Raw genomic sequence first — 14,106 nt, 5'->3', positions numbered from 1 at the left:
CACTTGTATTAATTAGAAAGTTATTTTTTAACATTAATTTCGTATTCTCCCTTACCAAATATAATCTTACTACCACTACTGCATGCAGTGACGGATCTAGTGTCAAAATGTTGGTAGGTACCGATTAGATTTTTTCTTTTTCTCATTTTTTTTTAAACGAATCGTGAATTAGATTACATACTGAATCAAACTTAGACTAGATAACAGAGTAATCCAATTTCACTTAAACTACCTCTGAGTCTGCCACTGACTGCATAGCTGGTCACGCACACCGACACAATCTCCATCCAGCGCTGCCCATTTATACCTCCGTTTACTTCTCCTTCGATGCTCACGATTGCTAGCTACCTCTGGTAGTCGCTCGCGGCCTGCTGCTAGAGGGAGATCGATGGCGGTGAGCGGCAGCGGAGGAGGGCACGAGCTCAACGACGCGTTGCTGGTGGCCGGCGACGGGGCAAACGGGAACAGGAACGGCGAGGGGGACCTGCAGGAGGTCCGGAGCGTGTCGGCGTTCCTGCGGCAGGCCGCGGAGGAGAACCGGAAGCTCTGGTACCTGGCGGGCCCGGCCATCTTCACCTCCATCGCGCAGTACTCGCTCGGCGCCATCACGCTCGTCTTCGCCGGCCACCTCACCACGCTCGAGCTCGACGCCGTCTCCACCGAGAACAACGTTATCGCCGGCCTCGCGCTCGGCATCACGGTACGGACCGACATGACTGCTGTATAAACTGGTCAAATTTTCAGTATCCAGAACACAACACTTGCTAACCGAGGAAGCACGCATCAACATGGACTTCCCCTAAATGACGCGCGGGTGAGCTAGTTTATCCCACCACTCATTTTGTACTGAGATTTGTATTGTGCACATATTGTTTGTCCTATGTGCAGTGCATATACCTCAGTATAAAATTAAATGGTGTGAATAAACTACCTTACTAAAATTGAATGGTGTGGATAAACTGACTCGTAAACCATTGTGACAGTACATTTTGGAAGCACGCATGCATGACTCCAATAAAGAGAAAAAGCATAAATTATGACAAACAATAGGATTTTACAGCAGTTTATCAGTAAAAAAAAATTGAGAATAAACTGATATGCAGAAGTTGTTTTCCAATAACTTCTCTAATAATTTGGGTTCTGAAAAGTAAAAGTTGTGGCAAATAGGACCGTGCCGGATCTACCACTTGGGCCTATCGGAGGTTGGCACGATTGTTCATCATCGTGGATCACACCAAAAAAAAAAAGGCAATCCTATTCTTTAGATGTCTGAAATTGAAAAAAAATCCAAGGGACGACTGTGAGCCATTGGATACCCATCCAACGGCTCACAACCATTTTCAACCTCACATCCACGTCCATCCCGCCCCACCTTGTCGCGTCACCGCTTCTCGCCCGCCCACAGCCGTCTCCGGTGGCGTTCTCATCGCTGGATCCGCGTCTACCACCCCACCGTGCTAACTACTCTATTTTTGCGCTCCCCAGCGACCAACCCCGCCCACCGTTTGCCTGCTACCTGCGGCACCGACGCCGCTACTGCCACACTACGAAGCCACTGCCCACCGCCGCCAGCCTTCCTCTAAATTAGGCATCTGAACCACCCATCCCGAAAATCCCCTCCCCTAATTTGACGACGGCGTATTCACACGGACGTCTGAAATCTCTCATGAGATATAGGAAGTGTGTAAAAAAAAAACCAATTGGCCTTGATCAAGTCAACCAAAGAATTAATTTATTAATATGGAGTATGCAACGGAAGGATATAAAAATTCTCTTTGTTCAGTAAAATTTTGACTTCAAAGCTCATGCGTAGTTGTTGTAACTTTTTTAAAATAGAAGATACAGATTGATCAGTTGTTAGCAGCTGAATGCACTGCCATAATGCAGTTAATGGAAAATGCACGGCCAAAATGACGGTTTTATCGACACCGTCCATATTTACACTTAGATTTGTATATTACACATAAGACAAAATTCATGCGTACTACATATGCGCAGTGCGCAAATCTTAGTGCATAATGAGTGATGGGATAAGCCATCTCACCCGCTTGTTATTTGGGGAAAACATTATTGCACATTAATTTCACTTAGGAATTCAATTTCTTGACAGTAAGCTCTACAAAATTCTGTCGGAAAATTGCTCGAAACTTGGCTGATACTAACTTTGTAAGAACTTCAGAGTTCGAACTCGCGAAGCCTGCATGGAACCCTGTGAAAACTCTCCAAATTTGCTTGAAAGCATACTTGAAACTCTCAAAAGTCGAGTGCAACTCTAACGTTTCTCCTGCATGCATGACTGCGTGCATTGCAGCTGGGGATGGGGAGCGCCCTGGAGACGCTGTGCGGGCAGGCCTACGGCGCGAAGCAGCTGCACATGCTGGGCGTGTACCTGCAGCGCTCGTGGATCATCCTCAACGCCATGGCCGTCGTGATGCTCCCGCTCTACCTCTTCGCCACCCCGATCCTGCGCTTCTTCCATCAGGACGCCGAGATCGCCGCCCTCGCCGGCCGGCTCTCGCTCTACATGATCCCTCAGCTGTTCGCGTACGCCTTCAACTTCCCCATCCAGAAGTTCTTGCAGGCGCAGAGCAAGGTCATGGCCATGGCGGCCGTGTCTGCGGCGGCGCTGGTGTTCCACGTCGCCCTGACCTGGCTGCTTGTGGTCCAGCTGCGGATGGGACTCGTCGGCCTCGCCGTGGCGCTGAACGCGTCGTGGTGGTTCGTGGTGCTCGGCCAGCTCGCCTACATCCTCATGGGGTACTGCCCCGGCGCTTGGAACGGCTTCGACTGGCTCGCCTTCACCGACCTCTTCGGCTTCGCGCGCCTCTCCCTGGGCTCGGCCGTCATGCTGTGGTACGTTCGGACCATCGAGTGTTTTGGAGCATCAAGACTGATTCTTGAATCGTGATTGATATTGCATTGTAATATGATGAGACGAGAGTTCGTGCATGTTCGTTTATGTGTGCAGCCTCGAGTTCTGGTTCTACATGTTCTTGATAGTCATCGTTGGCAACCTGGAGAACGCTCAGGTCGCCGTTGCTGCAGTCTCCATCTGGTCAGTGGATCGATGCGCTGTTAATAATGATCTTTTCGCTGCTATAATTTAGCTGCAGATGGTATTTACCGTCCCCTTTACATGCATGCTTATTGCAGCACGAACCTGTTCGGGTGGCAGATCATGGTGTTCTTTGGATTCAATGCGGCCATCAGGTAACAGCGTATCGAATCCACTAGCCAGTGATGAACATCAGATTCACTGTCACTGCCGCTGATGCCGTGCGCGCGTGCAATGCAGCGTGCGGGTGTCGAACGAGCTGGGCGCGGGCCGTCCTCGCGCGGCCAAGTTCGCGATCCTGGTGGTGCTCATGTCGTCCGTGGCCATCGGCCTCGCCTTCTTCGCCGCCGTCCTGATCCTCCGCGACGTGTACGGCGCGCCCTTCACGGAGAGCCCCGAGGTGGTGCGCGCCGTGGCCAGCCTGGGCGTCGTCTTCGCCTTCTCCCTCCTGCTTAACAGCGTCCAGCCTGTGCTGTCGGGCGTCGCCGTCGGAGCCGGGTGGCAGTGGCTGGTGGCGTACATCAACCTCGGCTGCTACTACGGGATCGGCATCCCCGTGGGGTACGTCATCGCCTTCCCGCTGCACCGCGGGGTCCAGGTACACGCACCATTGTCTTGTCGCCTTCGCAAACTTCTTCTTCTCCACATTACTGCTCCGGTACTTCTCCATTAAGACCCGTAAATGTTATGAAAGAAGACGAGCAGGGGCGGATTCAGGGGGCTTACAGCTTCGCAGCTAATGAAAGTCTTCTGATCTCCTAATATATTTTTTTCCATGGATGAGAAAGGAAAAAATAAAAGAGGGTGGGAAAAGAAGATGAAGGCAAGCGAGCGAATTACTCACTCGCAAAGCGTACGGGCGTGACTTTATCGGTCTAGATTTCGACCCTCGGGTGTGTAACCCCATTTAATATCTTCAATGTAGACTCCGGAAAGGGGATCCAGTTGTAAAAAAAGATGAAGAAGATGAAGAAGAAGAATATGAGAGAGAGGGTTGAACGAGTTTTCTACCTAGTTTCTCTGTATCCGTCATTAAAGAGAAGTAACGGAGGGGTTGTTCATTTTTCTTTGATTGCCATTGGATCTATGTAACTAATTTGATGCATATGCTTGATTTTGCATTGAGCAGGGGATGTGGGGTGGCATGCTCACTGGGGTAGGGTTGCAGACCATAATCCTGGTTGCGATCACGCTGCGCACGAACTGGGACAAGGAGGTGAGCATTGTGACTGATCTTGCCCGGGAAATTCTTTTTCCTCATCGCTGACTGATCTTGCACCATTATCTGCATTCTGAACGTTGAACGTATATATGTATGAGCAGGCAAGCCAGGCGCATTCCAGGATACACGAATGGGGCGGATCGGCCGTGGCCAAGGTTCCGGATGACATGTAGCTCGTTGTGCTTGCTTCTCGCGCAGGTATGCTGTGTTGTGCTCCTTGTCCTTCCTTGATCTGGATCGTATGTACTGCAAAGAACAAGTTGTGTAGCTAGTTTGAGCAGCAAGTTGCTCAGGGCTGAAGTTGAACATTAATGAAAGATTGCTTTGTACGTACGATGTGAACCTTTGCACTGCCTCGAGGAGTTAACTATGAGAAGCATGCAACATTGCAATTGGAAAACTCAATAGCAAGTGTTTGAGAAAAGAAAACAAAACTGAATAACAGCAATTCTAACGCACCTGCTTGTGCGATGCTACTTTGACAAGGAGGGTCGTTTGCTCCTGGTTCTTTGCGGTCGTAACAAGAGTTGAGGAAGGTCAGATGGACTTCCTCCAAGAAATTAAAAAAGCAAGTCAAAGATGAAGCGCGAAGAAATATTCTCCGGTCTTTCACCAACCATCCATCCATCCATCCAGTCAAGCAAAAAAACAACAACAACAGGTTTTTCACCATCCGATACTCTGATATCCTATCGTGGGTTACCACACGTCCACACGGTCGATCGAACCGGCGCATGCAACATAGGATTGCGTTGCGCGAGACCAGGCAGCGACATGTGCGTGCACTGCACCGACACACACAGACGCACCGGCAGAAATGGCCGTGGGCACTGCCGGCACGTCGTACCGGCGGCCGGCCCTCGCGCTCGCTGGAACAAATTGAGATCGAGATGGAGACGCCGTACGTTTTAGGCCATCTCCAACAGGGAAGAATCCAGTGCTACAGTAAGTGGTAACTGGATACCGATCACAGCAGCCAGTAAACGGCTTCTGCTGGAGCCGTATCTCCTGCTACAGGAATACGCACAGAGTATGTACTCTAATACTGTTTACAGAGAATGATTCTCGATGTTAAGAGAGAAAGAATATAATAGAAAATAAAAAATAGAATAACGGTTGAAGATAAAAAAATAAAAAATATTGTAATAGTATTATAAAATATTATAATAATATTATAAAATATAATTTTTTAAAATATTTATAAGAGATAACCTCGTGGTTGGTGTCTATTATTAGTGCCGCATTGAATTCGTGGGACTAGCTAGTTAGTCAGTCTACTTATTATATCCAGCTGCCCATTCATGCCGGCCACCGTCTTCTCTTCATTGTTGCCAGCTCCAGCTCTGGCTGTTGTGCAAGGGTATTTCACCTCACCGTCTACTTTGGTAATTGGGTTTGTGCATGCAGGGCAGGCCGGGAATTGAAGCAGCTGGGGCACGTGGAGAGGCTTGTGGGCTAGCATTACAGAGGCCGGTTAAAAAAAGAGAAATTCTACAATTCTCCATCGAATAACCACTTATTCTACGATTTGTTATCGAATAAATTCTGTTTACTTCTATACCATCGAATAAATAGTTTGGTTCCTTATTTGCCATCGACACGTCTGATTTTTTAAGAATTCCGAGACTGCCTCCACTAGACTCGTTCAACTCATTATGAACAGTATCTAAGAGCTCAAAAAAGTCAAAAAAATATGTCGATTTTTGTGCACGCTCTATAATTCATAATTAACCCATTTTAACTAGATTCACCTAAAAATACTATATATAATTCAAACTAAAATTCCTCAAAATGTTCTACTTTTGTAACTTCTTGCAATTTTTAAAGCCTCACCAAAATCTATAAAAAATCTGAGAAAATTTACTAATATAATATTACTAATCTGAGAAAAATGGGTTGATTATGAATTATAGAGCGTGCAAAAAATCGACATATTTTTTTAAACTTTTTTAGCTCTCGGGTACAGTTCATAACGAGCTGAACAAGTTCAGCAGAGGGTAGTCTCAGAATTCTTCAAAAATCAGACGAGCCGATGGCAGATAAAGAACCGAATCATTTATTCAATGGTATAGAAGTAAACGGAATTTATTCGATAGTAAATCATAAAATCGGTAGTTATTTCATGTCGAATCGTAGAATTTCTCTTAAAAAAAGGCTCGTGGCTGGCTTGTGTTGTATGCAGGACACAGGGCTGGTCGGCTAGGTGTAAGGATCGAATAAAATAGTACCCTACTTAGTGTTTGATTTGTGAGGCCATCTCCAACGGGTGTCGCAAATTCAGCTGCCGTATTATTGTACGTCCTTTTTCCGATCGTATACGCCAGCGGAGAGCTTCAACAGAGTCTGCAAAATCGACTTTTTCGGTGCTACAGGGAAGCGGCTTCCAGCATCGATCGGTAAGTTTGGAGATAGATAAGGGAGCCCGTATCACTGTTTATAGAGTATGTGTGTAGACTCGGAGTGAGGAGTAGAGTAATGGAACATATGAAATAGGGTAGCTGTTGGAGATGAAAAAAATAGAGGATACTGTAATAGTATTAGGGGATGCTGTAATAGTGTTATAGAGGATTGATTTTTAGAGTAGCTATTGGAGATGGCCTGAGATATGATAGGATTGAACGGATTATTCTATTTTTAAGTTATTTGGATGGAAAATAGTGTGATAGAATGGTTCAGAATCAGATAATATTATTCAAAGATTCAGGAAGGAGTCGTTCCAAAAAAATGGTGGAACACAACTGTTCTACTTTGAATATGACACTGACGATGGGCTTGAGGTACTAAAATAAACTCGTTACATCCGTCCCATTAAATAAATATCTATATATAAATGAAATTATCTTATCTCAAATATATGAATGAAATCATCCTATTACACCTCTCTCCAATCAAATACTACTTAGAGTTCAGACGTCTAAGCGATTCAGATGATCACGTGAACATAGATGAATTTAAAGGAGAGGTTAGAGTTCGAGATTTTAGAATTTACTAATGACTCTGGAGGTTAGAGAGAAACTAGAGTGATGACTGTACCAACGGACGGTGGGATGAGGTGGAGGTGGCGCCGTCGTAACCGCGTTTGAGTGGGGTTGATGGCGGGAGGATGAAAACAAAACAGTTAGTATGACAATATATTTTAGGTATGAATTTGACGGTGGGACACCGCAGAGAAGACAGGAGGAGGGTGGGGCGGGGAGCAAGTAAGGGGAATCACAGACCGCGTTTAGAACAAAAAGAAACGAGCAAGAAGAAAAAGACGAGAGACGTCCAATCAAGATGAGACTTTTTCAGCCATCTGACGTAGCATGTCCCGTAACAAAAAACTTCGTGGCTGCGCCTGCTCCCCCACGTGCAGGACTCACTGGCCGATTAGATAAAGAATTCGGTCACGACGGTCAGGCAGGAGTGCATGCAGCTGCCGAATAAAAAAAAGAGAAATGTCGCTGTCCTGTACGGTTACGAGTTCGGTCACCGACCAAGCCTCTAGTATGGATTGAATAGTTTATTTTTATATAATTATATATATATTAATATGAATATAAATATTCGAATACGAATAGGATAGTTCGAATTCGAATATGTATTTGAATATCTACTCAATCAGGTTGTATACAAATATTATACATCTTTAACGACAAATATTTTTATTTTGGTGTGCAAAAAATTCGTTCACATTTGGAATTACTGGAATTACCGAAATTTTAGAAATTTCATTCGAAATTCATGCCGGACATTTAATTTTTTGTCAAATTTGACCAAAATTTGATCAATTTTGGCTGAAATTTGATCAATTTTGATTTGATTGAACCGGAATATATTTGTTCACCTCTGAAATTTCTAAAATATTAGTGAAATTTGGTTCACTGGTTAGAAGATACGGATATTATCTATTTCCATATCCGAATTTAAATTCACATTTGAATCTGAATCTCGAAAACGAATTCAAATACATCCATTTTAATATTTATTTTAGAAACGAATATCATATTAATATTTTAATAAATACAAATATCGAATAATTTAGATAGCAATTATCTATTTTTCACCCTATACTTCGTGGCCCATACAGGATCGATTCCAGAGACCGATTCGGTCAGCCGGGTATAAAAGATGCGGCCTGTTGTCCTCGGCAGAAGGCACCGACAGAGAGCAAGGGCAGAGAAATCAGAGAGATTGATTACAGAGGTATCTCGTAACAAACGAAGAAGAAGAAGAATTCGGGTAGGATACATGTCAAAGATATCTCGTAAACTCATATATACAATAAAGATTAAACTTTATAAGTTGATGATACCATTCCTTATTTTTCGTTTTATCTTTCTATTTTGATTTTTGGTGGATTATTTGGTTTAACCTGATTTGTCTTAGTTCGATCCGTCCAAAATCTTCCTAGCACATTAAGTTAATGTTTTGAAAAGTTTCAAAGGTTAATCTTTCATAATATTTTCTTAATCACGAAATTAGTGTTTAATTAATTTTTATCATCATATGTCACAGTCTGCTTTCAGGTTCATAATTTTAGATCTAGATATTCGATTGATATGATTTTTATTGGGTTAGTTTCATAACTTTGTCTAGTTTCTGATGTTAAAGTTGATTGGAGTTATGGATTTGAATCTTCATCATTTTCTGTGACGTGTTTGCAGTATGTCTAGAACAGAATATGATATTAATTTGACTTTTTTATTATGCTAAATTGTTTTTCCTAAAAATTTGAATTTAGTTTCCATAATCATCCACCCCATCTGATTTCTTTATCTGTGAGGATTCAATCCTACATTAATTAACTTTAACATTCATACGAGATGAAATAGATTACATATAGAAGCAACGAATATTCGTACTAGCCCTATTATTTCACTTGCGCCCAATTTTTTTTGCCAAATATACTCAACCAAGTCCTTTTTTAGTTAAATATGAATTGGACGAGCCCATATATTAGAATTTTTCTCTAGGACTCATGAAAATACAGGGCATTCTTCACAAGAGTTTTGATGATTGAACGACCGATGTGCTTGCTGGAGTCTCATTCAAATTAAGCTAGTATAATTTTCTCAAGATCTCCCCACTTATATAGACGTGTTGGTTGACACAAAATACAAAAACTAGATTGCAAGACACCAAACACCCCGCTCAATTTCCTTTATCGATGCTTCTAGCTTTTCTACAAACAACTTATCCTTTTATGTAACCAGCATGGATATTGTCTTAACGAATACAACCTATTATGGATTTATTCCATCTACAAGGTATTATCCACTGTTGTATTGATTCTCGTTGGCATAGTAATACACTCGAGGAGTTTACCCCTTCAACTATTGGATGAACAAAGTTGACTGGTTAAGAACATTGATATTATTATTAGAACCTGTGACACTGAAGAAAGTATGTCAAATCCAAAAATCACGAGAGCCAACCACCTAGAGAATGATTATAAGGACACCCTGACCACAACAAGTGAATTGGTCCTTCCATGCCATGGGACATTTCTCCCAATGCCAGTGCATGCAGTTCATGCTTCCAAACATGCCAGGGAAGTCGCGCTCTTGCCAATTTGCAACAAATGCTCAAGATCCTCCATATTCTAGCGAATCACATGCTCCCCACCAAACTTAGCAATCACTCATTCCACAAATTTCTTCATGCACTCCATTGCAATACTATCACCAATCTTCAGGTATTCATCAAATTGGCATGTGGCCCTGCCATTGGCCAATTGGCAAATAGCTGTTATACATTTTTGCAATGGTGAGAGGCATGGGTGATTAAGGGCATCCACCATTGCGGTGAAATAAGGAGACCACTCTCCTAGGGCTCTGACGATACATAGAAATAGGGGTTTTTGACCCAGTTTTTAGGTTCTCCTATGCCTCTTGTATTAGTTCATGGAATAGTAGCTATAACGCATAGATAACAACTAGAATAGCAATATAGTCATACCAACGGTTACAATATCTCCACAAAGAATAAGTCACACAAAGGTCTTACACTATTTCAATGTGTTGATAGATGTATAAGGGTATATTAAAGAAATAAGGTTGTAAGGCATATTTTGAGCACAAAGCATATTTTGATGCAATTGATTAGGTTTGACATGCAATTCAACGCATTAACAAGTCCAAGTTTTATGCCAATAATAAGGGGGTTTGTGGCCTGGGGGAGGCATACCCATCCCTACAATGCCCAACTTTTAAGCTGGTGGATATCAAGTCCCAACTAGTTCGCGACACCAAGCTGACATTGTCCAAAACCATAGGCACCCAGCCCACCCACACATTAAGGGATGCGCACACCAAGAGTCTTGTCGAGGATTAATCCCTGACAATGATTCTGAGGTGTATTGAATGACAGATGTATGATCTACGTTCTGGGTGTACCTGCAGAATGTGCGTGTGTGTGTATGTTGCTCAAAAACACCAGAGATATCCAGGTTCAGGCCCCTTGTGGGATAATAGCTCTACATCCTGTGTATTCTTCTCCAGGAGTCTATTCTCTCCAAAAGATATCCCCATTTATATTCCAGAGGGATAGTAGTCATACATGTGGGCCCAAAAAAAGATCCATGTCTGCCAAGATGATCAATATAGGTTATCATTACAGGATACGCATGCGTTGTGCCTGCCCTGGAGCACTGCGATGCCCGTCCCATCCATCGGCCGCCTCCCGCTTGTCACGCTCGGGTCGTCTGACCTGCCTTGTCCCATCACCGGTTTCCTACACGCGCCTGTCACCGTAACTCTGCGCTGGCCATGCCGCCTTAGCCGGAGTGAACCGCTTGAGGAAGGAAAAACAGCATGAGTAACGGTATTAAATGAGGTTTGATTGAGCAGACAAGTACTTGCCCCCGTGACCAGCAAGGGCTGGTCGCGGGAAATCCCCCGAAAGTCAGGGTCGTGGTCGTGCTGGCGCCGACTGGTTGTGTGATGGGCCCGGGCAAGAGAAAGAAAGCTAATATTGCCAAAATTGGCCGTTGCGGGCCACCTCGGCGGGGGACCCCTATATTCTTTACATCGATAGTAGCCCCCAAGCTCTATCGCGGATATGGTGATCTGAGTTGTTCTTCATAAAGACATAGTTAGACCTGGTCATACCACTTGGGCCCCGAGTGAACAAGAGTTTTGCCCGGGGAGTGGTCGGTGACACGGTCCACTATCGTGGTCGGCTCAGGAAACCGCATCCCGAGGGGAGGTTAAATGTCCATAGAGAGAGATCGTGGGAGAGAGAAAAAAGGATGACGTGCGCGAGGGAGAGAATCATGAGAGAGAGAAACCTTGATGGTCACTGGACTTCGATGGAGTTTTGGTTCCCCAAACGTCCCTCGGAATTCGAGGCGACAGGACTGAGTTGATCCTATATATCGAAGGACAGAAGCCCCCGGAAACCCCTTCGCACTCCAAGCCCGTGCGCCAAAGCCCATTGCCTCTGATCTCCTCCTGTCTCTCTTGCCAAAACCACCGCCGTACTCCCATGGCGCCGCGCACCGGAAAGGAGCCTGACTTCCCCAAGTCCAAGTGCATCGCTGCGAAGCTAAAGCAGGTGTATGAGAATTGCTTGCTTCCGTACCGCCTGTCTTCAGGATATCGCCCTGGGGGGAGGTCCCCGCTCCCCGCCAGACTGGTCTCATCCCCTCCTTCTCTGAGTTCTTCATCACAGTCATCTCATTCTACGACATTTGCCACCTCCATCTCAACCCCAACTCCATCATCATGTTGAGCATCTTCGCTCACATGTACGAAAACTTCATTGGGATCGAGCCATGCCTTGATCTCTTCCGGTTTTTCTACACGGCCAGGTTGCAGCCCGGCCTGGCCATTGGGAGCTACGACTTTTATCTTCGTGACGGCGTCGTGAGCTCCTATCTGGAGATGAATCTCAAATCATCGTGGTCAGGCATCGCAAGCTCCTATCTTCCCTGACCAGTCGATCTGGCGGCTTTGTGAGGACTAGAGCTGTGCTTAGCTCCCCGCCGCCGCGGTAAGTTTCTTTGGGTTGGCATAAATACCTTGAATTTTCTTTCCTTCCAAATTCTATAACTCTGTTGTTTGCCACAGGCCCGTGGTAGATCTTACGGCTCCCGTCATGGCCCCTCCGACGGCGCCCCCACAGGACATTCTGGTCTCTTGGAGCGCGGCGGCGGTTCCAGTCCCCGTGGCGCTAATCGAGGAGCCTGTGTTGGCCCTTGACTTGCTCGCTCTGGTCAGCCGTATCCCTACTTCTGTCGCAGACTGGTTAAGAAGAAGGAAGCGGTGGCCAGCAGGTGTGCCGAGCTGGAGAAATAGCTGGTCCAAGAAAGGGAGGTCGGAAGCTTGCTGCAGCAAAGGTGTGGTGAGCACATGCGGGAGAAGGTTGCGCTTTCCTCCGAGCACTCTCAACTTAAGGAGGACGAACACACTACCCTCAGCATTCTCCAGGACGCCTTCAAAGCGCTGGTGGATCCCCTGGGGAGCCTCAGGCTGGGAGCCACCGAGCCGAAGGACAACCGCATAGCTCGAGCCTTAGCCTACGCCATCAAGGTTCTGGAGGAAATTTTTTTTGAGCTCCCACCTACCCTGGCGCTGAGGGGTGCAGAGGATGTGACGCATGAGATGAGGTCGACTGTGGAGTACATTTTCCGGTGCTACTGCAGTCGCGACCCCAAATTCAACCTGGACCTTGTCTGGGAGGGAGCCGTGGTCACCGGACCCGAAGCTGAGGAGAGACTGCAGCGGGAGTGTCAAGGAGCGGTGGATTGCGTGACATCTATCTTCCGGGTGGAGGCCACCGAGGAGTAAAGAATCTGATTGTAACTTCTGTTCTGTAATATATTTGAATGAAGCCCCCGGCATTTTGTTCTCTGATTAGTTTGTGTCGTTGTGGTCATAGAGTTCCTGGAGTATTCAAACCATCTGCCCGTACCGAGCCGCCACCTATGCCGACCAGCTCCCAAGCTCTCGCCGAACCCCCGACCATTTCTATCGATGATCCCGCCGACCAACGTATTTTAGAGGTGGCGACCGAATGTGAGCTGAGGTTTGCGGTCGAGTGAGCAAGTACGTAGAGTGATCTTCAAGGTGTGTTATTCCGACCACCAGAGCCACGTGCTGGTCCTAGGTTACCTATGCAATACTCGACCTGTTGACTCCTGTGTGGCTTACGACCTGTTTCTTGACCAGCCTGCCGGGAGGAGCTACTCGCAGTGCAGAGGGATCTAGAGCGGGTGACCAGGGAAAGTGTCTTGCAGAGAGAGGAATTCTACGACCGCCTTCGCCATTGTCGGGAGGATCTGTTCGCGGCGCAGAAAGACCTAGTGCAGATGACCAAGGAGAGCGACGAGCGATGAGTGACATTCTACAACCATCTCAACCGGGCCTTTACCCCCTTCGACTCATTGCTTCGGTCCGCCGGTGTTCAGGTTCGCTCGACACCCGGGAACACCATGACCGGTCACATTGAGTGGTTTCTGGCAGCCTCCGAGGAGGCAGGTGACCTCAAGCAGAGGATTCGCAAGATCGTCGGTGATCACCTTTTTGAGGTCGGAGTCTCCAGCGCCTGCCTTGCCCTTACCCACGTTCGCGACCACTTCCTCGACCTGGAACTCTTGCCGGTAGTTGGTGCCGGTTTTGAAGGTACTTGGACAACCACGGAAGAGCTTGGTCCCTGTGCCGACTCATTTTTTGTAAGCCATTTGTTTTTGCCTTCTGACCATCCGGTTCGACCCGCTTAGGGGTATCTTTGGGTCATAGGAGTGTTGTCTCGAGGTCATCTAGAACCAGGCCCCGGGTCTTATTCGAGTGGTTGGTTTGTAATGAAGAATGCTTGTATTTATGTGGATTTTTTCTGTGCTTGGGCG

The 14,106-nt window shown here is 46.0% G+C and overlaps 1 protein-coding gene across 2 annotated transcripts; it reads left to right on the top strand.

The window, feature by feature from the left end:
- The first annotated feature begins 252 nt into the window (after window positions 1-252).
- On the top strand, window positions 253-6,056 carry LOC133894853 (protein DETOXIFICATION 30-like). 2 transcript variants are annotated; one of them, XM_062335036.1, is made up of 8 exons: window positions 253-700; window positions 2,312-2,853; window positions 2,969-3,055; window positions 3,154-3,210; window positions 3,296-3,653; window positions 4,185-4,271; window positions 4,379-4,475; window positions 5,685-6,056. In XM_062335036.1, exons 1-7 carry the CDS (start codon window positions 389-391, stop codon window positions 4,448-4,450), a joined length of 1,515 nt encoding a protein of 504 aa, XP_062191020.1. In that variant the 5' UTR covers window positions 253-388; the 3' UTR covers window positions 4,451-4,475; window positions 5,685-6,056. The 2 variants fall into 2 exon arrangements, with proteins under 2 accessions (XP_062191020.1, XP_062191019.1); XM_062335035.1 differs by lacking the exon at window positions 5,685-6,056 and having other exon boundaries at window positions 4,379-4,672.
- Window positions 6,057-14,106: the final 8,050 nt, after the last annotated feature.

This window comes from Phragmites australis, chromosome 16 (assembly GCF_958298935.1).
Source record: "Phragmites australis chromosome 16, lpPhrAust1.1, whole genome shotgun sequence".
NCBI classification, from domain to species: Eukaryota; Viridiplantae; Streptophyta; class Magnoliopsida; order Poales; family Poaceae; genus Phragmites; species Phragmites australis.
This window is presented reverse-complemented; position numbering and strand designations above follow the sequence as displayed.

Excerpts from the sequence above, each read along its gene's own strand:
- LOC133894853 (XM_062335036.1), top strand. The coding sequence starts at position 389 with ATGGCGGTGAGCGGCAGCGGAGGAGGGCACGAGCTCAACGACGCGTTG. Across the intron at positions 701-2,311 it reads GCCTCGCGCTCGGCATCACG|CTGGGGATGGGGAGCGCCCT; the intron begins GTACGGACCGAC and ends CGTGCATTGCAG. Across the intron at positions 3,654-4,184 it reads CGCTGCACCGCGGGGTCCAG|GGGATGTGGGGTGGCATGCT; the intron begins GTACACGCACCA and ends TGCATTGAGCAG.